We start from the raw sequence: 27,991 nt of genomic DNA, 5'->3' as shown, positions 1-27,991 counted from the left end.
TTTCTCCCACAAAATTCCTTCCCACACACATGCACACATATACCTATCTATATAATAATACTAAGGCAAAGGGATTTGAGAATGATTTATTTGCTCTCACAAAATTCCTTCTCTTCCTTTTTTTCTCTCTTTGTCCCTAGCACTAAACAAAGACACACTTTATTCCATTTCAAACACACACATAACTTTCTATATATCTTTACAAAGCCTTCACAAATCATTGAGGAATGAACACATCCACTTCTGATTGCACCAGCGGCTGCGAATCCGGGTGGACTACCTACTTGGTTCATCCCTCCAACTCGACAAATCCGTACACACACTACACGGACCACCAAGGCAAAGGAGCCAACACGCATGATCAAGAAGATGAAGATGAAGATGAAGATGAAGATGAAGATGAAGATGAAGATGAAGATGAAGATGAAAATGACAAAGATGAAGAAGACCTTTCAATGGTCTCGGATGCCTCATCGGGGCCTCCACATTTCCCGCCCCCGCCTCAGCAAGACAAAAGGCAGAAAAGTAAACCAAAAGAGACAAAGTTGAAGAAGAACAAGAAGCAACATAGCTTGTGCTTTGATGACACTGCCAGCTCTCATTTCTTGCAGGCAAGTCCAACAACATATTATTATTATTATTATTATTAATCGTCAAATAAATTATGAAAGATGGTCAAATTCTTGTCTGACTACACTTTTCAAAAACTGAATTATAAAACCACTGGCACATTATTGTGTATGTTTGCAAAAATTACAAACTTCATGATTTATGATTTAGTTTTGAAAAGTGTGGATATACTAAAATTTGTCCATCTTTAGTGATTTATTTATCAATTTGCCTTTATTTTTTTTAATATAAACCAAAAATTGGATTTTACATTTGATCAAAATGGAACGAGGATTTACAATTTTTTTTAATTACATTGTTCAGGAAGAGATCAAGATGCCAAAAAAGAAAATAGGATTCTTGAAATTATCAGGTGAGGATTTGGGTTAGTAGTTTTTTATTATTTTATTTTTGTGACATGAAATTTGTTAGCCAATAATAAGGCCTTGTGCATATTTGCAGACAGTTCGCTGGGAAGAAAAAGGCAGTAACTAAGAAATTTGTTTCTATCTCTATCTGTCTATTTTGTTCTTCAATTTCTGAAGAAATTCTATTTCTCCTCTTATTTATTTATTTCCTTAAAGGAGAAAAATGTAACAAAATATTATTCTATGATTTCTAGTATTATGATTTCTAGTAATATTATTCCGCAACACACATTACACACAGTAACTCATTTAACAGAAAATGAAGCATCTAAAAATTAAAGTACACTAATTTCGACATTTTCCACAACAAATTGATCTATTTATTTTATCAATTGTTTGAGCACTCGTGTGGGCACATACATCTCATTAGATGATTATTTATTTTACTATCTGTTGTTTGAGCACTCGTGTGGGCACATCTCAATAGATGATAAGAACCCAACGAAAAATTAATAAATACGAACATAATAAAAAATAGAGACATATAAAATAAATCATCCAAATAAAATCTTGGGAACAATGCTTTCTCCACATTCCTTTCTTTACACCAATGTCCAATAGAGACATGTTACCACTTATGATAGCAACATGGTGTGTGTTTATAAGTGGACGAATCTTGGCTCGTTACATGTTGTAAAAAAGGCGAGTTATATCACTCAACTATATATATAATTGGAGAATTAACTATTTAGCCATGGTGAAAAATTTGGGAGAGGGGGTTCTTAATTATCATTAATCATGTGTTGCTAAGCTTAGATTGTGAAGCTCATATCTTGATGAGATTTTGGGAAAGGGACAAGAGATCCCATTTATGTATAGTCTTATCAATCTCTCACTACATGGTGGTACCTCTAATAATTGAAAATAATATTATAGGGTGTAATTCAATTTAGAATAGATTTATTATGATTTGTGTAGATTTTTCTCTATGTGAACAAGTAATTAATTATGACTGACTGCTTCAAATATTTGGCTAGGGGTTGATAGACGATGCATTTGTCCACATCATGATAAAAATACAAGAGTTTGGCCATGGTGCATAATTATTATTTTCTCTAACATTTAGTGCACCAATTATTGAATCAATCCATGCACGCACGTGACCTACATTTTGTCACACTCTTTAATGAAAAAATCCAACCTTTGATATCAAAATAATTTATATTAGCAGAGCTTGTATGTCTTTAATTTCCATCTATATATATAAGAATGAAAATATCAATTTTTATTTATGAATTTTCACATTATCATTTTTCATGACAAATTCATCAATCCGATACGATCTTGAAAAAGATGCTTGCAAAGAAATTACTAATTATTTTTTTTTATACTTTATTAGTAAGAATTATTTGACTAAGATCGATGTCAAACATGAAACTGGTAAAATTTCTGATAGTACACTAGAAAGAATCTTTAAGATCCCTTTTACGCAAGGCCATTGACTTAGCACATTAAAATGGTAAAATTATTTGACTAAAATAAATTACAAAACCTTTCATCAAATCAAGAACCGTTGTCTGTCCTCACCCTGCTAGACCCGCGATTGAGGTTGCGGTCGAGCACCAGCACTAGGGACCGATACAAGTGGGGCGGCTTATTCACGGGTTTAGGTCCATACCAAGCTATAATTTTTTTTCTTTTCATTATTGCTAAATTAGTTGAATTTGTCCTATTAAAATCATCTTTAAACATGCGAGCCCAGATTGTTTTCTTTGTTTATGACTTTTTGGTTGTATTGTTCTTTTCCTACTCTTCCTTTGTGCTTTTGGTTTGTCAGGGTGCCGGCGGTCTTAGAAGATATTGGAGCTTGTGGGGTATTTTGGCTTTAGCTTTTGTGTGCGTGTTTGTTTTGAAGCAGTCTTGCAGAGCTTTGTTCGTCGATTTGTTGAACTTTTGGTCACTACCCTCGGTAGTTTGAGCATTTTACTTTTATATCAAAAAAATTATTTAAACTTTACTTAATTAGAAACATAGATGAAGACCAATTATCAGAGGTTAAAAGATTGAAATTAGTGAAAGAATAGAAGAAAATGACTGCAAAATATTGATTTGATTGCACGTGCTTGTTTTAGAATATTTACTCCATATTAATTAGTTAGTCTATAAGAAAATACATAACAAAATATTACTCCTTTAAATGTAAAGGAGTAATGTTTTATACGTAACCCTTTAATAGTTACTACTACATACCAATATTAAGTTGAAATGACAGTCTTTTCATAGGTAAATTCGTTACTTACACATAAATTAGCAAAAGAAAATTATAAATTAAAAATTTCAAGTCTGGGCCGACAAATTAACCCAAAACCCACAAGTTTAGCCCAACCCAAATAACCAATAACCAAATCTGATAGGGCTGGCCCAACCTAAATAGATTGGATTTAGGATCCAAATATCTTCGACCCGTAATCCAGTCTCAAAGCAAATCTCGGTCATTGGATCTTGTGATGTAACCGTTAGATTAATGCCACGTGTTATCTAATAATGCAGATTGTGTAGTCTAATAATGTAGCTCAGCTAATAATGTAACGTGTTTTAGTCTAATAATGTAGATTATGTAGTCTAATAATGAGGCTCGGCTAATAATGTAACGTTTTTAGTGTAATAATGTAACTTGGATATTATTATCACAATCATCTAATCTAAGGATCCAAGGGCTGAAATTTGCCTTGATTTTTGACTGAATTTCATTTATTGACCATAGTGCGCCCCAAGAAACATATTACCATCATTCATATATACTCCCTCCGTTCCATAGTAGTGGAGTCATTTTGCCATTTTGGTACATTCCATAGTAGTGAAGTCATTTCCCTTTTTAGTAAAAGTTAACACATTTCTTCCCACTTACTTTACTCTCTCTTACTTTATTCTCTCTTCATCTCTCTACTTTCTTAATCTCCGTGCCGAAAAAAAATGTCCTCACTACTATGGAATGGAGGGAGTACTATATTAAAGTGTTCCAACATTTTTATAGTTTGATTATTACATGAATTACAGATAGTTTGTTGGAAGAGACATGCATCAGAATCAACCAGAATAAATAATAAATTCGAAAAAACACTATTTCAATTAAAAATTACAAAATATATAAACCTTACTTATGTAGTAATTTTATTTCCAGCATCCAAGCTTTATGTAACATCCATCATACACACAAAATGCCTCACTCTCAAAGTTCCCACTGCTTTCCCAACCTCCATTTCATTCTCAAACACAACCAAAAACACAAGACACACAAACACATAAAAAATCAATGTGGTCTCAATTCAAACACTATCACATGAGATGGATCATGATCTACACTACACCACTTGTGTTCTTGTTCTCACCTTCCAACTGGCTCAAGTTGCCCTTCTCTTTGATGAGTTGAATGTGGTGGTGCTTGCAGTAGAGCCGCCCCTCGTGAGCTATGTAGTTCGAGGGGCTAATCGTGCACCCTCCGTGGGTGCACTTGAAGCAACTCTTGTGGTAGGACGTCCCGTTCACCGACACCTGCATGATATCACGGTACAGGGTTACATGTGATGAGACGAGCCCTTCAAAGTAAGTTCGTCTAAATGTCATGAATTTGAATCCTAGGCCAAGTATTGTCTCGTTTGTTGAAGCATACATGATACGAGATGGGGAAACCAATTAAACGACTCGTTGGTTATTTGAGTTGTTCTCTTTTTAAAATGTGATTCCCTTTACACGCGTCTTTCCATGTGAATCCTTCGTATTTGTTTATATCCAAACCAGATCATCATGACCCCTCTGTCAATGGTATCACTCATGCCCCTTTACCTTCCAACGCCACGTTCATTTGTATTCATATCATCCATGCCTCATCAACAGGATCACTCATGCCCCGTCAATAGGATCACCTATTCCCCTTCACCCCCAACCAACACATCCCTTCGTATTTGTTAATATCTGAACAGAATCACCCATGCCTCATCACTTCCACGGTACTTCAGCTCAAGATACCATGTTATAACTTCACGGGCAAGGTATGGTTTCATTCATTGACTAACAGTACACTGCTGAAGTTTCATTCTGAAATCAATTGGTGAAAGAATAATTGACTCGGTAGGTATTTTTAAGTTGATATCTTTTTACTTCACATTTTTCGATCTACAACAACTCAAATGGAATATCTTAACACATTGCTTTTAACTTACCTTTTCAGTCGGGTAGACGGTGTTCTTGCAGGCCAAGCATTTATCCCTTGTTCCAGCAAACATGCTTGAAACTTTTGCAGCATTTGGTTTCTACACCAACACTCAATCTCGATTACTTCAAAAACCATGAAACAAAATAAACAAAAATCTGTTTCAGACACAAGAGTTTGCTTACCTCAAAATCAGAAGGCTTTTCCGGCTTCACAACTTTAGGTGTGCCTGAGGAGATAGAATCATGAGCACAATGTGAGTGTTCTTAATCTTATCCAACAAAACATGATTTTTTTGAGGTTATTACAATGTTTTTCCTTAGCTGAATCAATGATACCTTCGAAGCTTTTGTCGAGGCTGCCAGTTCTCTTGAAGAGCTGATCAAAGTGAGGCCTGCAGTAGAGAACTCCCTCAAAAGAGTTGTAGTTCCCTAGCTACAATCAACAACACATACTCATTGTTATTTCCCCCTTCATATTCTCACGGTTCCAAAACCAATGGATCATGTGAACCGTAATCGGCCTGTGAAAGAATTATCCTGTTCTGGTTTGAATCATGAACCACTGGTTCCGGTTCCGGAAGATGTAACTCAAATTCTTCTCCAACCGTCAAACCTTACTGTCTTAAGTCTCCTAAGATCTAAAATTAGCAAACTTTTAAATTAATTTAGGCGGTTAACCAGCTATTCCTTTTATTCCTGAACCAGAAGTTAAATCCCAGCATCACTACATTCCTCCATTAGCTAAGTCTTGTTTTATTTGGCTTGAAATTAAGTAAATCTTGAAGAAAAAACTTAGAAACTGGAGTTAATTAGGCCTTAATTCCAGGACAAGATCCAAGATTTCTTGCTAAAGTCAAGTTTTTTTCCAGCTATTACACTCATATTCAAATCAAGAAAATCGAAATAGATCGACCCAATATGCCAAAACTCATTAATGATGATTCAGCTCCATGATTCAGAATCCACATAATAATAAAAATGGGATCTTGAAATACAAGATTCAAAAGTAAAGCCTCCTAATTCTAAGCTCTAGGGCTCAAGCACATAAGCAAATATTTCCAGATTCAATCAAGTAATCCAAAACTCATAAGTATATCTCCCTCTTACACACACATAAATGAAAGATAAACATAAAATTGTGAAGTAAAAAAGTGTAACCTTGAGAGTGCCTTTGCAGTGGTGGCATCTAAAGCAAGCCTTGTGGAAGATTCTGTTGTCTGCAGTGAGCTTGTCTACAAGATATACAGTCTTCTCACATGCCATGCATTTCTGGGTAGTACCTGCAAATGCCATGGTTTCTACAAATTCCAATGGAAGAGATGGATTAGTGTGTGTTGTGTGTGTTTTTTGGTTTGAAGAGTAGGGAAGATGGGAGTGAATGTGAGGAGATAAAGGGATTTTTGTGATGAATGAATAATAATATGAGTGGGTTGCAAGGTTGGAAGAATTTTTTATATGGTCCCATTTTAAAGATATTTACCTACCATTTTTTTTGTTATTTAATTCCTCTTCTCTATTTTTTTCATGTTTTGGAGCCACTTCAATAATTTTGGAGGTATATGTTTTCCATTTTTAAATTTCATGAAATTATTTTAAAGAAAATAAGTTGTTTTAGTAAATCAACTTTGTAGAAAATAATAGTACTAGTACTTTATACTACACATAATCATTAGTCTAAAATATAAGATAATATGTAAAAAGATAATTAGCAATATTTAAGGTCTGCATGCATGACTTTTTTGTAGGCCCAAAAAGGGAAAAACCAATAATAAACTTTGAGGAAAATGTCAGTTGATAATCCTGAATTTTCCAAATGATAGATGAAGCTTACGGCATCTCCAATAGAAATAGCTCGGCCATAGCCTAGCCACAAACTCTTCCTGCCATATCATCAGGACAAGTAATAGGTCAGTCATAGCCTAGCCACAATAAACAAAATTATAAAAATAAATAATTAACAATCATACAAAATACGGAATTAAATTTACGACACAGATATGAAAAAACTCAATAATAATATTTAAAATTAAAAAGTACATTAATTAAAAAAATTACATTAATTAAAAAAAATTACATTAATCTAAAAAAAACTCCTCCGCCACACACGAACCCCCCCGCCTCCGCCTCACTCCTCGCCGTCGTCACCGCCGTTGTCGCCACCGTTGTCGCCACTATCCGAGACCCCCAAATTTGCGGCATCTGAGCCCGCGTCTAAGCCCCCCACCTATGCCGCGACGGGATTCAAATTGGCCTGCATACTCACGAGCATTGCGTGAAGAAAACTCTTCTCCTCGGGGTCAGTTGCCGCTCTCCATTCAGCTAAGATCTTGTACATCTGAGCTTGCGTTTGTTGACGCGCGAAGAAGAGGAGCTCGGCTGTCGACCCGCCAACAGGGGGGATGCCGACTGGACCTCCTGGGAGGCGTGGCGAGCCCGTTGCGCCCACCTTTGACCAACCGGGCGAGTGCGGCGAGCAAACGCGGGAGGGGACCTTAACTCCTGTACATCCTCGGGGAGGTCGTGGGAACTGCCGCTGCTGCCGCCGCTGTAATCACCGGTATAGTTCAGGCGCTGCTTCTTCGGCCAGCCAGCATCGACACCTGCCCGAAACTTTTCGGAGTCCATCAGCACCTCAAATGAACTCCTTGTAAAGCCCGGGCACGAGGAAGGCTTTCTCCGCTATCCTCCTGCAGTCCTCGTCAGTTTGGCCACTGGTCTGCATTCGGAGGGCATTGGTGTACAAGCCAGAAAATCGGGAGACCCCAGCCCTTCCGGCACTCCTCACTGCTGCGTGGCCTCCCCTCCGGGCAAAATGCCTTGTAGGTTGCTGCTATTTTAGCCCACAAGTTGACGATCCTCTGATTGTTCGAGCCGAGGGGATAATCACAAACACTCACCCACGCCTTGGACAGCGCGACGTTCTCCGCGTCCGTGGCTGTCGTCACCAGCCGGCTGCGACGACTCGCCGACCACCCTCTTCCCCTTTTTCTTCTTTGGCGCACCCCGACCCCGCCCTACTCCCCCCGTTTGAACGGGAGTGTCCACATCCCCGAGATCTATCCCCAACTCCTCTAGGGAGAAAGTCTCAATCCCATTGAACTGCGTCTCCGCTGGGGTCGATGTGTGCGAAGAAGCAGTAACAAAATCAAAATTGGGGCGATAGACGTTGTCCCTCCCGGCATCCCCTGCATCCCCGGGTACCCCGGCATCATCTGCATCCCGGGTTGCATCCCCGGTACCCCCTGGCCGCCCTGCATCGCCGGTTCTCCCGGCATCCCCTGCCATCCCGACATACCACCCCAAGATGCCATCCCGGGCATCATCTGCTGCCAAGGGTACATGTTGTAGTACCCGGCCATCGGACCTCATCCACCTCCCATGGGTACCGTGGGAGTTTGAGACCCGCTCGTCCTTGGAGTAGGCTCGTTGTTGTGCTTCATTTCGCGTTGTTGCTCTTGTACAGAAATTAAGATAGAGAAAGTACTCGTTAAAACAAGTGGTGCAAATGAAAATGACGTGCAAATCACGTATATATAGTGTTTCAAAAATTAAATAATAAAAAAAAATCTGTTGGCCGATCGGGAGCCTGCAATGGCGGCCAGTCGATCGGCGAGCGCCTCGGCAAGCGCTCGAGAATCGGCGTGCGCTCGCCGTTTTTCTCGCCGATTTGGCGCTAGCCTGCTGCAATGGTTCGGCGAGCGGACCGGCGAGCGCCAGGGATCGGCTAGCCGGTCCGATCGCCGCTATTGTGGATGCTCTTAACTCAATAACACGTATATCTTTCATTTAATAAGTCAATGAATCGAGTCATTATGAAGAACTATAATTAATCATCTAAGGAAACTTGAATTTTTCAAATACTGAGTAGTATTATAGGATAATATGGTGTTGATCAATACATCCACGTCTAGTAATATGAGTCTTACTTTTTTCTGCATGACATTACTTTTTTAATGTGAAGAAATGTAAATTAAAATTTTTATTAAAATGTGGGTCTACTAGGAATATTAGTTTTACAATCATACATGATATCAGTGCAATAAGTTAATAAAATATGATAATTACCTACTAATAATAGTAAAATGAAATAAGATTTGTATTATTGGATGAATTAAAATAATAAAATGTGACTTTTATTACAGAATGGATGAATAATTATTTATATATCTATATTGGTTTGTTCAAGAAATTAGAAACATGGGGTTATTTCTTTCAAGGTACCCATTAGATCGCGTTATTGTCACTTCAAATATAATTGAAGTCACATTCTTGGTAGCAAGCAACAATTGATTGGCTATTGACTTTTTCTTGACCGATGTAATTTGTTAGTTTCTTCTAATATCTATTCAATTTTAACTCACTTTCCTGGTAGAAAGGCATATAGTAGTAGTTTTTTAGATAAAGATTAATAATAATAATAATAATAATAATAATAATAATAATTTTTTATTTATCAATGTTCGAGAGAGAAAATGTCATTGTTTAGGGTAAATTTTGACTAAGATTGCTAAGTTTTAGACGATAATATATCAAATTTCATTTCAACCAAAAATTATATACTTTAGCAAATATCTAGTTAATTATACATAATAAATGTAGTCGCATAAATGGACCATGTAGCATTATTAAAGGTGGAGGCCCACATTGCTGAAATGATAATTCAAAAATTCAAATAATGAAAGTAATTGATGCTTATTGTTTTGCCAGACAGAATTGGTTTGCACCCCCATAAAGATTCATGATTACTTAATTAACTTTTTATACTTTAAAAATCGATATATATTTTAAATATTGAGATCTAAATCAATTAGAAGTGAGCTAAATCATTAAGACTTAGAGATGCACATATATAATAATACTTATTTGTATTAATTAAATTTCAATTAGTGATAAAGGGGCAATAAAGCAATAAAAAAGAAGTGATTCTTGAACTTTCCCCTACAAAATATAATACTACATCTGGAGATGAAAGTATCATCAATAATTCAAATACTTTAAATAGTAAAGCCAGATCGACGAAAAACATGAATTTTGACTAAAGTTTCATGGTGGTCCATTTATTGATATATAGATTCAAATTCATGCAAAAAGTATAATAAAAAAAAAATTCGAACAGCTAATATATGAAAGCGAGTTAGAATATATGTTAAATATTTAAAGACACCCTTTCAATGCAAAAAGAAAAAAATATTTTCTAATATTGAAAGTTGTCTGAAAAAGGAGAGTCCATTCAATATTTCAATATAATGCTAAAGAATCAGGTTGCCTTCAATGGTTACTTCAATTTCACTTATATTTGAAATGTCCATTACAATATTTTGTTTTCGAAGCATATAACCATTAGATGCCTTCTCAAATTTCCTTAGCTTTATGTATAGATGTTTATAATCAAATTTTCAAATAAATAATCCGTACTAATATTATAGAATAGTTTTGATAAAGATAGGCAGGTTTACAACGAGGGCATTTGGTCTAGTGGTATGATTCTCGCTTTGGGTGCGAGAGGTCCCGAGTATTCGATTCTCGGAATGCCCCTTTGTCATTTTTATTTTGATTGTATTTAATTTTTTACAAATTATCAAATACTATTCATAAATCAATTTTTTTTCATTCCAATCTAGACTCCACCGATTTGTTTTTTGTTACTTTTCCCACAAATATTCTGCAAGTACGGTATCAATTATCTAATTAATAAAGCAAATTATGGTGGGAGAGACAATTGGGAAAGGGTGGGCTAATAACTGAATTTCATAGTGTCGGCCCAAAAGCCCAAAAGCCCAAATCCCCAGCCCAATATAAACAAAACACCTCATCTTCTGCACATATTGTATCATGTCGTTAGAAACTTTAAACAATTTTACTCTTTTATAGAATAAAGCTATGCGGCCACATGATGGCCAGCCATAAATTAATTAAATAACAAAAAAAATTAATTTTTTTAAAATTTTTGGTTTAATACTACTTGATTTTACTTTTATATCATCTTCATTATATGTTGCTCAACACGTTAGTGTTGCTCTTTCGTAGTTTTTGCTCAACTTATTACTACTGTCATTTCTTGATTGTTGCTCAATGTATACAGTAATTCGTGATATTAATGTGTTTTACGTAATGAAATTCAAAGATAAGTATCAACTCACAAGTCCATTCACACACATATAAGTTTATATCGGTAATTCTAATTTTTTTATACATGTAAATGGACTAAATTAACTCTTTATGGCCAGCCACATTATGGCCATTTAGCATCACTCTTTTTTATATCAAGTGTAAAAGGCAAAATGAAAGTTCAATGAGCCTATTTGATAGGGAAGATAACTCATTTATGTTTGAAATTCTATGATAAAAATGTCAAAATAACTCATCTATGTTTGGAATTCTATGACAAAAATTATGTTTGAAATTTTAAGACAAAAAATGTCATTTTTGTCATAGAATTCCAAACATAGATGAGTTATATATCTTCCCTACCAAACAGTATACTAGTAATTTATATCTCTAATTATAGTGTCATTTTATATTCTCAAAAGAATCTAACTAAATGTTTTTTGTGTCGTTTGAAACTTTAGACTTCATCAAAAGACTTCTTTGATATCGAGATTAGAAGAAAAGATGAACGATCTTTTTTCCCCCATCATTTACAATTTTACATATCAAGTTATGTGTCTTTCGCTATTCTCGAAAGATTCTAATTAAATTAAAAGACTTGTTTTGATATCTAGAGTAGAAAGAAAGATTAAAAAAAAAGGTCTTTATTCTAATTAATTGGTGCTAGAATACCGAATTAATTAAAGAGCTTTACCCTTAAATTTTGGGATCGGAAAGATGTTATAAATCATCGAAATATAACAAATTCCAGTAGAGAAAGAGTAGTAGGTCACACGACTTTATAAAAAAAACAATTTGTCGCAATGTCGTGAACAAACCGCAGTATCAAGTCCTCTTCTAGATTACCTTGATTTTCAATTTTATTATTCTACTTCTAGATACCTTGATCAAGAATTTTTATTTTCATGTGTAATTTGACTGGCATGTAAATGGAATTTTCTATGTCATACATATGTGAAGCTTGAAAATTCTAAGTGAGCCATTTTGGATTTATCACATGGTTGGGATTAAATTCTTTGGGATGTTATCTACAATTATTGCACAAATTAAATGATAGGAGAGTGGGAACAAAAAATATTAATATTTCCACACACATTAAGAATTTCTTATGTTCATATTAAATTTAAAATAAGGATTTTGTTTTCATTTTATAAAAAAATAATCAATAATATTTCGATCATTTTCTCATTGTCATTATCGTGATTTAAACATCCTACTAACTTATTTTGAAGTTATGCACTAAAAGGACGTAATTGTATTGTATCCTTTTGTGAGTAAATTTTTATTGCGTAATATTTTTAGTTTTACTAAAATACGAGTTCAAGAAAAAAATGTTTCAATTGATGAAAATATATGAGTTTATATAAGGATATGTATTGTAGAAAATATAGAATTATTAGGTTTTATAAAACATTGGTTAGCTAGTGGGTAATATTGTGTGGCAGCAATCTATTGTTCTACCTTTATATTTAGAGTTTTCTTTGGTCGAAAAATAAGTGGAGAATATGTTAATTTATCTTTTTAAGACATGCTATAAATCATACAAACAATGAATGGTTTCCAATTGATTGATAGTGAACAAAATAAATATATTCGATGATCTCTATATTTTTAATGGCCACAATTGACATGCTGAATACCTAATTGGCCAAACTTAGGAAAGCGAGGTAATAAATTGTATCATATGATACTCACTCAGCAATAATTAATGGCCGTCTATTTATGATTTTACTATACACACATGTTTTTGCATTTAAAATAAACTAAACAAATGTAAAAGTATGTTACATAAATATTTATAAACAAATTTAGGTAGGATTGATTTAATTTATAACTCAATTACAGATATTAAAGTCACGTGTATACAGTACTATTATATGTACTTTAATTAATTTATTTAATTTTTTCTAAGATTATTGTGGTATTCAACTTGCCGACTAAGCCTAACTCAAATTAGCGGCAAGTCGAGGTTTTGGAATTCCGTCTGCACACGAATTACTCCCTCCGTTTCTTCATAATTGGGTCATTTTTCCATTTTAGGAAGTTTCTTCATAGTTGAGTCATTTACATATATGCTAACTTTTTTCTCTCTCTTACTTTATTCACTTTATACTCTATTCTTTCTACTTTATTCACTTTATACTTTATTCTCTCTACATTTTCATCTCTCTTACTTTTTTATCTATTTATTTAACACACCCAACATTTCTTTCTAAAACTCTGTGCCGAAAAGTTTCGCCTCAACTATGAAGAAACGGAGGGAGTACTAATTTTCCATTTTGTGTAATACAAATATTGTTGTAATAATAATATTATTTTTACATATATAACTCGTGTAGTTCTCTAATAAGATTATATTTAAGTTAATATTTGATCCAAACATGATTAAATTAATGATCTTAATATCGTTAAGCTTTTAAAGTGAGAATCAATAAAATAAACAAATCAAACTCAAATTTATAGTAGTATATCATTATTCGACTTGTAATTTAGAACTACAAACAGGAGCGAGGGAAAATCGAGTTAGAATTAATTTAAATGAGTGATTTAATTATTTAGTGAGATAAAAAAAATACCATATGTTCAAATATCACTACTGCTTATTATAAAAACTGAAAAATAAAATTATGTAGTCAAAGTCGTTGCCTATAAATTATGTTTCGACTATGTTCTTGATTAACGTGGTACAACTACCAAGATGTGCCAGAATTTCGCCACTCTCTCCCTCATCCATTTTCATAAATTAGTTAGTAGATACTAATATAGTAATAGTATATTATACCTTTAGGAAAATTAAATTAAAAAAATTTAAATGCTGCACATTACAAATGGATCATGTGCTCCCCCTTATGAAAAGATTTAATTTCGTTGCACGATTTCAGGATTTTTTTTTCCAATAAAGAATTATTTTAAGTTATCGTCGACCTATTTCAAGAGATAGGGTTCATTTTAAGTTGCACCATCTCTGCCTTCCATTGTTGGCACGTTCGATTCTATGAGTTTCGTTACTATCTGTCGATGTTAAGGAATGTATGTAACGATATTTTTCTTTTGCTTAATAAAAAAAGAAAATTGAAAGAAAAACCGGTAGCAGTTGGTAGCTTGCAAGTCACTCCACCTAATTATTCAATATCCAGCCGCCATCTATGGTAGTAATAAACGAAAATAGGGGTCCCAACTTAATAAGTAGAATTGTTATATTTTTGTGATTTATCATGATTCAGATTATCTTGATTTGCATTATCTAACTTTAAAATATGGGCCATATTTGACCGTTTTGGCATTGGGTGACATCATGCACTCTTCTAGAAGTATAGACTGCAAGAGGGATCATTGACGCCATAATTATTAAGAAAACAATTAGGAAAAATATTAGAAATAATCATTTTTTAAGTATAAGACTTTTAACGAAATATAGGTTGCTAAAATCTTCAGGTGTAGGCGTTCAAAATTAAATAAATAGACCAACACTACGAGTAAATTAGGTATTCTGATTATTGCCAATAAACATAGGTTGATTGGACATATTGAAAATATATTTATAAGTTGGACTATTTCATCAAATCAACAAATTAAAATATTATTTAATTTGGTAATAACATCGAAATATTGGATATCGTTCTTACATATATCGATTTCACAGGAACACCGACTAATTGATAGAAGAAGCTTTGATATGAAAAAGAACTTGTCACTACTTCGAATCATATTCGAGAAACATCCACTATGAAAAAGATTTCGAACTGCAAAAACAAAATTAAAATCTCTTAATTCACTTCCACAATAACATCCATCTCCGATAATATAATCATTTAATAGCGAATCCAGAACATAATTTTGATACATGAAACCAATGCTGATTTGGCATGCATTTGCACGACTTCCCGTTTATGTTAGTTTTCTCATTTTCTGATCAACCTAATCGTCGGTGAGTCAGCCGCCCCTACCAAATCCGCCGTGCCGTCGTCTTATTGTTGCTCGTATGAAACTACGATCATAATATACACCATATATGTTACATTTTCCGATTCATTTGACCTAACTTCATAATTTTCCGAAAAGGAAAATTAAAATAAACTATTTACATCACCCGATCGACTTTCAACAAAATTGAAAACAAAAAAAAGTTCAAAATCTTCAGTTCTTCACCAAATTCATGATGTTCTACTGCTGCTGCTGTTGAAGTTGAACTCGATTCAGTCCATTGATCACGCTTTTTGGCGAGGAAGGACCTTCACTATTCACAACCGCCATCTTCTCACTCTTCCCTCTCACATACTCCTTCTTCCTCTTCGGTTTCCTCTCACTAGAAACCGCCGCCGCGCCGCTCCCTCCGGCGATCGTCGGAGCCAAATACCACCCGATCGACGAGCACAGGATCGCAAACGACCGGCCGTAGATCGCGAGAAACACCAGAATCAGCACCACCATCACCGGGAAATAGAAATGAGGCTGTTTCAGATCCTCAATTTTCAAACTCCCCTTGCACCTCAGCGATCTCTTCTTCCTCGTCGATTTCTCGCTCTTCGCCTCAATCGGCGTCGCCGCGCTGTTGAAGCTGCTCTGATCGGTGAAATTCTTCGCCGATTTAGGCGGATTCTTCTCCTTGAGCTTGACGACGATCGGCTTAACGACGTCGGAATCGCCGGCGTAGACGAATTGGACGAAGGAGATCTCTTCAGATCCTCTCTGTGTGTAGATCTTCTGCTTCTTATCGTCGAGATCTGCTAGGAGCGCGTAGAATTTGTCGAGGCCTCTGTCGGCGTAGGGATTTTTGCTGCCGCTGTCTCTCCCCAAAATTCTGCAGAAGCTGGTGCTCCGCCGCGAGCGCTTCGGCGTGGGGCAGGGGCTGGCGTAGGCTTCGTGATCGCCGCCTTCATCTTGATTGCTGAAACTTCCACTTCCGCAAATGAACATCTGCGAATTTTTTGGATGATTTGGTTGAATTGGAAGCAAAAACTGAGGGGTATGAGTAGGAGATATATATGTGGGGGAGACGAGGGCGAATTAGTCAAAGAAATGGTAGTTTTTCTATGGGATAATCTGAGATATCATGGAAGCTTCTATTTTCTTGCTTATTGTATTTAATTATTTATGGATGTTTTGACTGAGGAATTAGCGCCATGTCCCCTAATTTAAGTGATATGAGTGGTTATTTATTGTGTTGGGATAATAATGTTAGATGCATGACTAATGTGCAATGTTTTCAGTGAAAGTATTGATCGAGCTGAAATATTGTACTAGTATCAAAATATTTTAGATTATGTTGTAGGTACATCTTAATTTAGTGCACTATTAAATAGTATATATAGATTGATTTTATGAAGTCTAGTACTTTTAAGTAACAAACTATTCCTATTTAAATCATATACAATTATACATATTAATAACCATCTTTAAAACAAAATGTACTTAGAGCATCAGCAATGGCGGACGTCCACACGGAATTCCCACCGGCGTGCGGGAATTCCGTGGCGGACGTCCGCCATTGTGCGTCCCTTCCACGGATACGGAATTTCGCGAAGGAATTCGCAGTTCCGCGGCGTTCAGCGGAATTCCGCTGGGAATTCCGTACGGACGTCCGCCATTGCGTTGACGCCCGTGGAATTCCGCGCAGAATTCCCGTTTAATGCATTAATTTTTTTTTTCGGTTCCTATATATACATCCCGTTGAACTTCATTTCATTCCCGTTGAATTCCCGTTTCGTGCATTGAAATGTATTTTTAAATTTGGTGAAATGTACTTTTCTTTTTTTATTAATGGAATATTTTTCCTATTTGTGTCGACTATTTAATTCCGTAAATTTCTTACTTCCGGAAATTGTTTAATTTGTGAATTTTTTTTATTGTGGGAATTCCGCGGGGAATTCCGCGGGGAATTCCGCCACTGTGCAGTGGGAATTCCGTATGACGTGACAGTGCAGTGGGAAGTCTGTATGACGTGGCAGGAGGTATTTTTGGGAATTCCGCACCACTGCTACTCAAGTTTTGTAATTTTCAGATAATTATAGATATATGTATGTAAAGAAAGAGAACAATGTAATTTTCGTGAGTTTTTTTAGACCGTATTAACATAGTTTTTTTTGTTTTGTATATCAATTAGATTTTAATACCGTATAAATATTATTGACATTAAAATTATTGAAAAAACAAAGCTAAATTGAATCAAGAAAAGACTAAAGCCCCTACCAAGTGAAAAAAGTTTCTTTATAAGTTGATATAATCGTCAAAATGTTGATATTTTGTGTGAATCGCTATGCAAAAATCCGTATCATAACATCGGAATAAATGTATCATCTCAGAATTTGAAAATTGACTTTTATGATACGTAGTCTCTACCGGAACAAATTTATGCGTCCACTCCAATATGTATACGTACATATTCAAGACCCGACATTTGTACGATTGTTGTAACGATAATTCAACATGAATGAACATGAAGTCTCTTGGACCGTGTTGTGCCACAAATGTTGCTAGGGACCCCAATTGCAATTTAATTTGACTTGAAATGGTCCTTACACTAAGAAGGAAATTTGAGTATCTTAAACAAGATGTACATAGTTAATGAAATTTGATAAATGAAACATGACGTGACACGTGGAATTGAATCCCTGCTCTACTAGTCTAAGGTAACTATCTTGAAAATACATCACATCTTCTTTAACACGGTTTTGGTGTGAAATACAAGTAACCTAAAATGTTGATTTTATCCAATTTTATATAATTGACTGGTTCTTTTTTCTCATTGGTTCTATGATCTATTTCAAATTTCGGTTTTTGATTTCTTCCATGGTTTAATACGAATTTTCGCTTGTTAGGCCATCCACAATAGGAATAGCCCAGCAATAGCCCAGCCATAGCCTAGCCACTGCCACATCATCAGCACTAAAAATCCTCCTGCCACATTATAAATAGCCCAGCCATAGCCTAGCCACATCATAAATAGCCCAGCCACATCAATAGCCACAACATTAATAACAATTATATAAAATGACATAATTAACAATCACACAATATACGGAATTTAATTTACGAGACATATACGAGAAAAGTTTAATAATACTATTAAAATTTAAAAAAGTACAATAATTTAAAAAAAGTACATTAATTTAAAAAAAAAATACATTAATAAAAAAGAGTGACAATTCACTCCTCGTCTCCGTCGTCGTCGCCTCCGTCGCCACCATCGCCGCCGCCACCATCGCCGTCGCCTCCGCCGCCTACGCCGCTGCCGCCGCCACCGGTCTCCCTCCGTATAGCCTCCAACTCGTCCTGCAGGCTCATGAGCAAGGTTTGAAGCACGCTCTTCTCCACGGGATCCGTCGCCACCCGCCATTCGGCCATCGTCTTGATCAACTGAGCGCGCGTTTGGGCGCGAGCGAAGAATTTGAGCTCCTGGGTGGATTGGCCAAGGGGGGATGCCGACTGGACCTCCTGGGAAGCCCCGGCGTTCCCTCTCGCCGCCTGCTGAGCGCGCTTGCGCCCAATCGGGCGAGGTCGGCCACCGACCGAACGCGGCGTAGGGAACTCCTGCGTCGTCTCGGGGAGGTCGTGGGAACCTCCGCTGCTGCCGCTATAATCGCCGGTGTAGTTCAGTCGTTGCTTCTTCGGCCAGCCAGAGTCGACACCTACTCGGAACTTCTCGGACTCGCTCAGTACAAGATAGCAGTTCCAGTAGGTGAAGTCCTTGTATAAACCCTTCAGTGGGAAGGCTTTCTCCGCTATTCTCCTGCAGTCATCCTCCGTTTGGCCACTGCTCATCATGCGGAGTGCGTTGGTGTACAAACCCGAAAATCGGGAGACCGCCGCCCTGATTCGGTTCCAGCCCTTCCGGCAATCCTCCCCGTTGCGGGGCCTCCCCTCCGGGCAAAATCTCTGGTAGGCTGCTGCTATCTTGCCCCACATGTTGACGATCCTTTGCTCGTTCGAAACGAGAGGATCGTCGCAAACACTCACCCACGCCTTGCTGAGCGCGACGTTCTCGTCGTCCGTCCACCTCCTCCGTACCTCCTCCTCACCCGGCTGCGACGACTCGCCGACCTTCTTCTTGCCCTTCTTCTTTGGGGCGCCACGCCCCGGCACTGCCCCCCCTTGAACTAGAGTCTCCGGAGCTCCGAGAGTATCAAACCCCAACTCATCTAAGGAGAAACTATCAAACCCCAAGGGTGTTTGGGTCGATGTGTGCGAAGACCCAGTCGAAAAATCAAAACTGGGGCGATAGACATCCCTCGCCGTCGCCGGGGACCCCCCAGGAGTCCCCTGTGTAGCCGGTACGACCCCCGGAGTCCCCTGTGTAGCCGGTACGACCCCCGGAGTCCACTGTGTCGCCGGTACGACCCCCGGAGTCCACTGTGTCGCCGGTGCTCCCCCGGGCATCATCTGCATCCCGGGTACCCACCCCGGTATCGGCGGAAACCCCCCCGGCAGACTCCCCCCCATTGGGGCCCCGGGCATCATCTGTTGCCACGGGTACATGTTGTAGTACCCGGGCACCTGACCCCATCCACTTCCCACAGGGATCGTCGGAGTTTGTGACCCGCTACTTCCGGAATTAGGCTCGTTGTTGAGATCCATTTCCCGTTGTTGATCTTGAACAGAAATTAAGATAGAGAGAGTACTCGTTAAAACAAGTGGTGCGAATGAAAATGACGAGCAAAGCACGTATATATAGTGTTTCGGAAAAAAAAAATTAATTTTCGCGCTAGGCGGTGCGCTGGGCGATCCGGGCGCTGCAATAGCGCCGAACGGACCGCCCAGCCGACCGCCCAGCGCCACATAACCGCCCAGCGCTGCGCGGTTTCTCTCTCCACTCAGCCGCTGGGCGGCTGCAATAGACCGCCCAGCGCCGGCGCTCGGCTGGGCGGTCGCTGGGCGCCTATTGTGGATGGTCTAAACTCCAGTGTAAGTTTGTAAATATGGAATATTATTGGATATTACCTATAAAAGAATTTTCTTTGGGAAACGAAAATTGTTAGTCCAAATCAAAAGGTATACTAATATTCAAGCTGTGACAATTAAAAATTTGGGAGAGGTAGATACAAGCACGGTTAAAAGAGAATTAAGGAATTAATCTACTTATCTCAACCGGGGAGAACATGTCATTCATCGGGGTGATTTTGAAATGGCGTATGTTTGGTTTCATGACTTTGATCTAATTGTCGAGTATTGAAAAAGTTTAAAATGGTTTGTATTGTAGCATGAAATGAACAAATAATAGAGAAATGTCGTTTTTATAGACTAAAGTCTTTTTTATTCTAAATATATGATAGTTTTAAGATTTTGGTCCAATGTGTTATAGTATTCTTTATCTTTTGATTTTTATGAATTTATTTATAAGGTTAATCAAACATATTGAAAAAAATGGAAATATTGAGGGAGGGTGCAATTTAACACAAAACTAGTATTAACACCCGAGCTATGCACGGGACATAAAAGTTTCAAATAATGAATATAAAATATAATAAATATATAGAAAATAAGAATTGAAAGAAATATGGAGATTTAAAAAAACAGAAATGTACTTATCTTGTCTCACTCAAAATGAAGAATTTACTACTCCACAGTGAATGAAACATTTATACAATTTTAATTTATAATCTAAGTGAAGTAAAAACAATAAAATTAATGACAAAAAAAGATACGTGACTAATGATCAAAGAGTATGAATTAATTAGAATAAGATATACAAATAAAGAAAATATGTGTGAGTAAAGATGTTTATTGAAAGTGGTATGCAAGTCATTAATCCACATAAAAGGTAAATTTAATAGCTTAATTTATAAAAAATTAATTTGAAAAAAAATATATGGAATATTAAACATATCCACATTAAATATATGAATAATTTAAATCATATAAATTTAAAACTTCTTTGAGAAGTCAAGTTAGAAAATTTGAATTATCCAATAATCACATTTTAGTTGATTGTTTATTTCTTTCTTTTAATTTCAGACCATAGCATAACTTGATATACATTTCCAATGACTAAATGAATTTTTTATATTGGAAAGAATAAATTTCTTACTTCCCTCCACATATACGTATAAAAAGTAAATTACTACTATCTCTTAATATAACGATAATATTTTATGCATCTTGTTTGTTTTGAATAATGTGAGAATTTACACTACTCTTTATATTAAAAAGTATTGCAATAAATGATTAAATCTCAATTTTAACCTAAATAAATGGAAGGCAAACTAAACTCTCTAGCACAATTCCAATTTAACTCAAATATAAGGCTAATTAATATATAAATTTAATAACTTAATTATAAAAAATTTAATGGTAGTGCATTATTTAAATGTGTTTTAACACTTCTTCAAGAAGTTAGCATTTTATTGGGCTATTATTTGTCCAATTGTTTTTTCCTTAAAAAATTATTTTTGAATAGTATAGATTATAATGCTGAGTAAGACTTATTGGTCAAAATTGAGTTGACCGTTAAAATTAAAAAAAAATGAGAATACAATCATTAACAGCTGAATTTACAAATAATGAACTCAATTGACAAAATAAGACATTCAAACAACTACGCCATTAAAAAATGGTGAAGATAAATTAGAAATTAGTAAGGGATAATTAAAGCAATTAATGTAGAGTGGGGTATAATTGTTAACAAATCTAATTACGCGACTCTATAAATTGATCACCATTGCCATAACCAATACCAACTATCTATCCTAGTACTTTTTTTTATCTTTCACATATTTATTTACTTTTAATTAATAATAATACTACAATAATTTTTTTTATTTTATGAATTTTATAAAAAAAAACTTGTGTCGTCCGCTGCTTTAGTTATTGTGAATGGAGGGATTCAAAATTAATATACCCACTCCGTCCCACATAAAGTTGAGTAATTCTATTCCGGCACGAGAATTTTTGTAGTGTTGTTTCGTGAGTTAATTAAAGCGAATAAAATAAGAAAGAATGAAGAAGTAAAAAGAATGATTCTATTTTTAGAAATGCAGCGAATAAAGTAAGAGAGAAGAAAGAAGTAAAAAGAATGATTCTATTTTTAGAAATGCATCATTTAGAATGACGCATTTCAAAAAGGAAAATAGCTTGCTTGGAATGGGACGGGAGGAGTATATATAATCATGGTGGTGAACATGTATCGTGTATTCGTGTCTTTCACAAAGGATGAAATTGAACTCACGATTCATGAAATATAATTTAAAATGAATTAATAGTAGTATGATATTTGCATAGCAATGATGTCTCGTTTTTCATTTTCATTTATTTTAATTTCTGACAAGGGAATGAACAATTATGTTTATAAAAAAAACAATGGAAAAAAGAAATATGTGAACATATCTACACTAACTGCAAATAATCTCTAATTTAACTGAGCCTTAACCCAATACTAGTGGTCCAATACAACTCTGTTGGCCCATTGATCTTAATTGGGCTGGGTCAGTAGCTTTATTAACTGAGTACAAAAACTAATTTTGATAGTACAATCAAATCTCTTTCTTCAACGGGTTGTAGCGCAGTTGGCAGCGCGGAGCTGTGATGATCTTGAGGTCATGGGTTCGAATCCCACCACTCGCTTGGGAGACTTTCGGTCTTAATCCGCAAGCCCAATCGAGTAAGATTAATCTGATTCCGCCTTCGATTCAGAACACCTTTGATCAAACCAAAAATAAAAAAATAAAAATAAATAAATCTCTTTCACAAGCCTCGTTTGCTACGTATGATAAGAGGGTCTCCACTCTTTAAAATACGTCCTAGTCACATAAATTTCAATTGGGTCAAAACCTAACCCCCTAAATAGTTATAATGGGTTAAGTTGAGAGCTCTATATAAGACAAATTTAATTTTTTAAAATTAATACATTTAAAACCCATTTATGGTAGTAGTTGGGGTGAGACTTTGGTGAATTTGTGATTAGATGAGAGTGAAAGTTCTTATATATTGAGTTGTTATTAGCCAACTAATCTTGCTTTCAATATTTAATTATGTGCTAGGAGTACAAGTGAAAGTTCATTTGTAGTTGTGTAAATGTTTTGTTTTGCGTCATTATCTTCCTTTTAGTATTGTTTAAAAATTGTGTGTTTTATAATTGTTGTCCGAAATTGTTGTTTACTTCTATTTTCTTATTATTATGATGATTTTGGATATAACATGTGCTTTTGTTGATATGTTAATTTATTTTTATAATTATTTATAATTTTGAGTCGGTTTCATATAGCTACTTTATTGTTTGTCATTTTATTGGCTTGAAGATTTTATAAGATAATAAAAAAAATCCATCTATATTGTGCTTATATTTTAATGTATTGTATGCGTTATTGTTGGTCAATTTATTTTTATTGAAATGGGAAAAAATTGGTTAACATCAGTATACTATTTACAAATAAGAAGCTGAATTACTAATGACGTTGCTAAAGTTTTTTTATTACGTGGAATTATAAAATGGGTGGTTGGATGGCTACATAAAGTATAGTTATAATAAAACATTGGTAGTCTTAATTAGGGAGTAGTAGTATTTGTAAAGGTCATCCCACTTTTCCCTCACAATCTTTCTAATTCAGTTTATTTCGAAATATTGCACAAAAACCTTATAACCTATGAAATCTAAGAAAATAAAAGAGAGTGTTTTATTGGTAGATGAGACAAAGAATAAACTTTTGGTCTTTGAACAATATTCTCGTCTTATTTCTTTATACATGTCTTAAATAGTCATTAATTGGAGTTGAGAGACATTAGCATCCGAAATATCCACTTTATTACTAAATCATCAAGAATTTTTTTAATTAATTGAAAGACTAAATTTATTTTGTGAAGTTAGGTTGTGTCTGATTTTAAATTAAATGGAGTTTTACATTGTGTTGACTTAGTTTTTTTTAACTTCTTTCAGAACATCTTCAAGTAAATCTTTTTATAATGAAAAAAAATCGTTTAATATTCTATTTCAAATCTTGATGACTCTAATTTAAACAAATGTTATAATTAAAGCTTTAATATGTTATAGCGTGAGGAATATATCCGAATTTAGAACGTAAATGTAACAGAAATTAAATTGACTTCGCATATCCATAAATTGAATCAAATCAATAACAGATAGATACAGGAGAATCGTGAGATGGGTTGCTTCGCTTGTTTCGATGGCGGAAGCAAGCAGCGTCGACGCGAAGAGGATCGTTTGGCCTCCGAAGAAGCCCGCGCCAAAGCCGCCGAAGCTGCCCAGAAAAGGTTTTCTTCTGTTCCTTTTAATCTCTATGTTTGAGTTAATTTCTATGCATTTTTTTTGGTCCAATTAGGGCCTTTAGCTCTTGATTAGACCAATTTTTACTTATCTCGGACTGTGATCGCATGAATTGAGAAATAATTATTCAGCCGTAGTTGATCAAGATTGCTTTTCTACACAAGGTTTGATCTTGGATTAGTAATTTAGTTGGGCTTGATTGATTTCGTTAATTTTTTTCTGAATTCCCTTTTATGCATTTGATTGTTTTGATCGCTGTTATTGGTAGTATTTGACCTGTTTTATGGAGCTATTTGTTCAATTCTTGTAATAGTTCATTGGTGCATATTGCTACAAGTTTCATATGCTTCTTCAAATTGATGAGCTAGTTTAGTATGAGCTCTGTGTGAGGTGTTGTGAAAGGAAATAGAGGAGATTAGGAAGGTTCCATGATGGAAACGAGTCGAAAAAACACTTTTCTATGGTGTCTATTTTCATTGATATGTGTTGTGGATTGATGAGTGTTTCGAATAGATATCGAATTTGAGATCATGTGTGCTGTTGCTGAGGGGCACTCTTACTGGTTGAAATGTCTGTATTGATAAGCAGAAAATGTGAATGCTCGATTGGAACTCGTAACGCTTATTGCTTTTGGTGTTGTTATCCTTCTATTGATGCCACTGCAAAGACTTCATCAATGATTAAACTCATTATTGGAAATGTTGTCTTTTTTCTCTTGCTGATTTATATAAACAGTTTTCTTAACGTATTAATTTGATCTTTTTTTCTTGATAAATGTTTTCGTGATATATGTAAAGATGATTAAAGGGAAACAGAGAAGACTAGGAAGGTCACGGAATAGAAACTAGTTGAAAAAACACTTAAATGTGGTGCCTGTTCATTGATTCGTATTGTGGTTCAATGAGCATATCAAATTGATAGCGTATTTGAAATCTTGTGTGTCGGTGCGAGGGCCTCTCCTACTAGTTGAAATGTGTGTAGTCACTGTAGTGACGAACAGAAACTGTGACTGCTCGATTGGAACATAATGCTTACTATTCTTGGGGTTATATTATCCATCTAATAATGCAACTGAAATGACTTCATCAATGATTAAACTCATAATGAAAATGTGTTTTTATCCTATACGAACAGTTTTTTAACGTATTTCTTGATAAATCTTTGAGCAAAGTAATATATGTCCATGATGATTATGATGAGATGCCTAGCATTGAGAAACCAAAGCTATTTTGAATCCAATTTATCTGAGAGTGGATTCGTGTGGAAAGTGGATTTGTAGTTGCCTTTCTGTGTGAGGATTTATAGGTTTACTACAGGAAGCTTCATGAATTAGGTAGCTTATTACAGCAGGGTAGTTTAGGTCGCAGGATGATAAATCCTTATGAGTCACAAGCCTAACGAGGAGCATAGATGTATGTGTTAATGATTGAGTATGTCTGATAAAACAATGGTGTCGCTTATTGTTGCTGAATGGCCTTAAGATCCGTAAGAATTTAGTCAAAAGACACAATAGATATGTTTGACACAATGTCTCTCTCTACAGAAACCAAAAGGGATAACCAGAACCGTAATGCGGAGAGTGTGAAACGGTGTTTTCGAGGTAGTGATGTTCTAGCGTAATATATTCAGGGTAGATTGAAAGCAAGCAAACAAACTTGTCTTCAATTCTTTGAGAAGATATATGGTACTGGCTCGTCCCTAAGGATTAGTATATTTTAGTCTGCGAAACGTCAAATTCAGATGTTAATTACAATAAGTAATTTAGAACAGTTCATGGAAATGTTAACTATTTTAGTTCCTTTTTCTCGGAGCTTCTGTCTGAGAAGTTGTGTTATAGAGGGACAGCACGGTCATGAAGCAAAGAAAAACATGTAAAATATGACCATTTTGAGTCGTTTAGAGTGTTATGATGCCACTTGCTTCTTGAATAAATAACCAGCTCGCCTGACAGTTTCCGAAAAATATTGTGTCATTATGTTCACGTTGAGTCGTTGAAAAAATTGACTGCTGAAATCATTAATACCTATGCCATTATGTTCAAACATTGTGTAATATGCCTTTACGACCCCGGTTGTAGGCAAGAGCAATTTGAGCAATCCGCAGCAGGAAGAGCTGCAAAAGCGCAGATAGCGGCTGCTGCAAAACAAAACGCAAACACTAACAAAGGCGAACCAGTTCTTAAGGTAATGCGCTTCTTTTTAAATTATTCTGATTTACGATGCTTCAAGTTGCTGATTTTCGTTTCTTACTGTAACTGCAGTGGCAAATGGGATGAGGTTACACTTCATTGATAGACCTTCCACTGCACTAAGTGAGTATACAAATTGTTGTTTGCACAATGTTTTCGACTTTGCCCATTATTACAACTGTATAAACTCCTCTCGACTTCTTAAGTGCTCGTATGGCCGCGTGGTGAAGGTGCTGAAGTGCGACTTGATTATGTAACTTTTCTAAAAAAAATTTCCTGCAGATTTATGAAGTTTGGCAAAGTTAATCCATCTATGAATGTGGAGTAGACATCTTTTTATTCTTAAAATTGTAAGTCTCTGTATAGGAAGTGTGGATAAGCCTAATAATTTCTCGTTGTATTATGTCAACTTATTGCTCTGTAACTTTTGTTATTGTTATATAATATGATGATTCTCACTTTTCTTGAATGGCAGGAGTATGTTTTTTGAAAGATCGCCATTATACCCTAGTGACTCGAATCCTCGACCTATTACCAACGAAATCGTGTTTCAATCATTAGATAAAAGAAATTGCTTAATTGTGAAAGATTGAAACTATAGGGACTTGAGCAATTTAGGTTTTTAGAATAACTAATTTTGAAGATATGAATATTCAATCCATTCTCAAATCATTCTATAATAAGGGCTATTCCCAAATCAGGAAGGTATGATAATATTATTAGTGGAATTAGTTAACGAAATTTGTAATGTTAGACAGTGAAAAAAAAATCATCTTTGGGGTGTCGGAACAAAATAGCGATGCGCATATGTTGAAGACTCTCCTCGTACCATTAAAATGTGAGTGAGAATGAGTTAGTGGAATATGAGGTTCGCTACAAAAACTGGTAAAAAAGTGAAATATGACAAATTTTGTGGGATGGACGGAAATGGAAAAATGTGACAAACTTTTTGGAACGGGAGAAGTACGTATGATGTAGAGGTTTGATACTTCTTGAGGGTTCAACGGTGGGGTTTTGATTTGTGGCCGGAGGCATTTGAGGGGTGCTCTTTTGTGATTTTGGTGTTTTTTTCATTCTTTCTTTTTTTTTCTCTTTGGTATCTTTGCTTTTCTATTGTTGGTGTCTTGTTTTTTGTTGAGCGGGTGGTGTGGTTTTTTGTTGAGCGATGGCTCGGGGTCGGGTTGTTGATGGCTTGTAGTGTTAATTAATTAAATAAATAAGAAAGGGGACAAAACATCATATTGCTCTTTAAAGTTAGTTTATGAATTGAATTTTTGTTTTATTTATTTATAT

The 27,991-nt window shown here is 35.6% G+C and overlaps 4 protein-coding genes and 1 non-coding gene across 5 annotated transcripts; 3 read left to right on the top strand and 2 right to left on the bottom strand.

The window, feature by feature from the left end:
* LOC121762112 (protein SOB FIVE-LIKE 2-like) lies at window positions 1–1,249 on the top strand. Its single transcript, XM_042157881.1, has 3 exons — window positions 1–611; window positions 934–982; window positions 1,072–1,249. Exons 1-3 carry the CDS (start codon window positions 228–230, stop codon window positions 1,098–1,100), a joined length of 462 nt encoding a protein of 153 aa, XP_042013815.1. The 5' UTR covers window positions 1–227; the 3' UTR covers window positions 1,101–1,249.
* A 2,851-nt stretch (window positions 1,250–4,100) lies between these two features.
* Window positions 4,101–6,619, bottom strand: LOC121762111 (LIM domain-containing protein WLIM1-like). Its single transcript, XM_042157880.1, has 5 exons — window positions 6,348–6,619; window positions 5,526–5,622; window positions 5,373–5,416; window positions 5,198–5,287; window positions 4,101–4,529 (listed from the first exon to the last, which is right to left on the bottom strand). The coding sequence occupies exons 1-5, from the start codon at window positions 6,480–6,482 to the stop codon at window positions 4,335–4,337; spliced, it is 561 nt and encodes a 186-aa protein (XP_042013814.1). The 5' UTR covers window positions 6,483–6,619; the 3' UTR covers window positions 4,101–4,334.
* A 4,031-nt stretch (window positions 6,620–10,650) lies between these two features.
* TRNAP-UGG lies at window positions 10,651–10,724 on the top strand. The gene has a single exon. It is a non-coding gene; the product is annotated as a tRNA-Pro (tRNA).
* Window positions 10,725–15,461: 4,737 nt separating this feature from the next.
* On the bottom strand, window positions 15,462–16,214 carry LOC121762246. Its single transcript, XM_042158061.1, has one exon. The coding sequence runs from the start codon at window positions 16,212–16,214 to the stop codon at window positions 15,462–15,464; it is 753 nt and encodes a 250-aa protein (XP_042013995.1).
* An 8,051-nt stretch (window positions 16,215–24,265) lies between these two features.
* On the top strand, window positions 24,266–27,167 carry LOC121759944. Its single transcript, XM_042155526.1, has 3 exons — window positions 24,266–24,497; window positions 26,588–26,693; window positions 26,771–27,167. The coding sequence occupies exons 1-3, from the start codon at window positions 24,388–24,390 to the stop codon at window positions 26,783–26,785; spliced, it is 231 nt and encodes a 76-aa protein (XP_042011460.1). The 5' UTR covers window positions 24,266–24,387; the 3' UTR covers window positions 26,786–27,167.
* The last annotated feature ends 824 nt before the right edge of the window (window positions 27,168–27,991 follow it).

Source organism: Salvia splendens, chromosome 13 (assembly GCF_004379255.2).
Source record: "Salvia splendens isolate huo1 chromosome 13, SspV2, whole genome shotgun sequence".
NCBI lineage: Eukaryota > Viridiplantae > Streptophyta > Magnoliopsida > Lamiales > Lamiaceae > Salvia > Salvia splendens.
This window is presented reverse-complemented; position numbering and strand designations above follow the sequence as displayed.

Excerpts from the sequence above, each read along its gene's own strand:
- LOC121762112 (XM_042157881.1), top strand. The coding sequence starts at position 228 with ATGAACACATCCACTTCTGATTGCACCAGCGGCTGCGAATCCGGGTGG. Across the intron at positions 612-933 it reads CCAGCTCTCATTTCTTGCAG|GAAGAGATCAAGATGCCAAA; the intron begins GCAAGTCCAACA and ends TACATTGTTCAG. Across the intron at positions 983-1,071 it reads AGGATTCTTGAAATTATCAG|ACAGTTCGCTGGGAAGAAAA; the intron begins GTGAGGATTTGG and ends GCATATTTGCAG.
- LOC121759944 (XM_042155526.1), top strand. The coding sequence starts at position 24,388 with ATGGGTTGCTTCGCTTGTTTCGATGGCGGAAGCAAGCAGCGTCGACGC. Across the intron at positions 24,498-26,587 it reads GCCGAAGCTGCCCAGAAAAG|GCAAGAGCAATTTGAGCAAT; the intron begins GTTTTCTTCTGT and ends CCCCGGTTGTAG.
- LOC121762246 (XM_042158061.1), bottom strand. The coding sequence starts at position 16,214 with ATGTTCATTTGCGGAAGTGGAAGTTTCAGCAATCAAGATGAAGGCGGC.
- LOC121762111 (XM_042157880.1), bottom strand. The coding sequence starts at position 6,482 with ATGGCATTTGCAGGTACTACCCAGAAATGCATGGCATGTGAGAAGACT. Across the intron at positions 5,623-6,347 it reads ACTGCAAAGGCACTCTCAAG|CTAGGGAACTACAACTCTTT; the intron begins GTTACACTTTTT and ends TGTTGATTGTAG. Across the intron at positions 5,417-5,525 it reads CCTCGACAAAAGCTTCGAAG|GCACACCTAAAGTTGTGAAG; the intron begins GTATCATTGATT and ends CTATCTCCTCAG.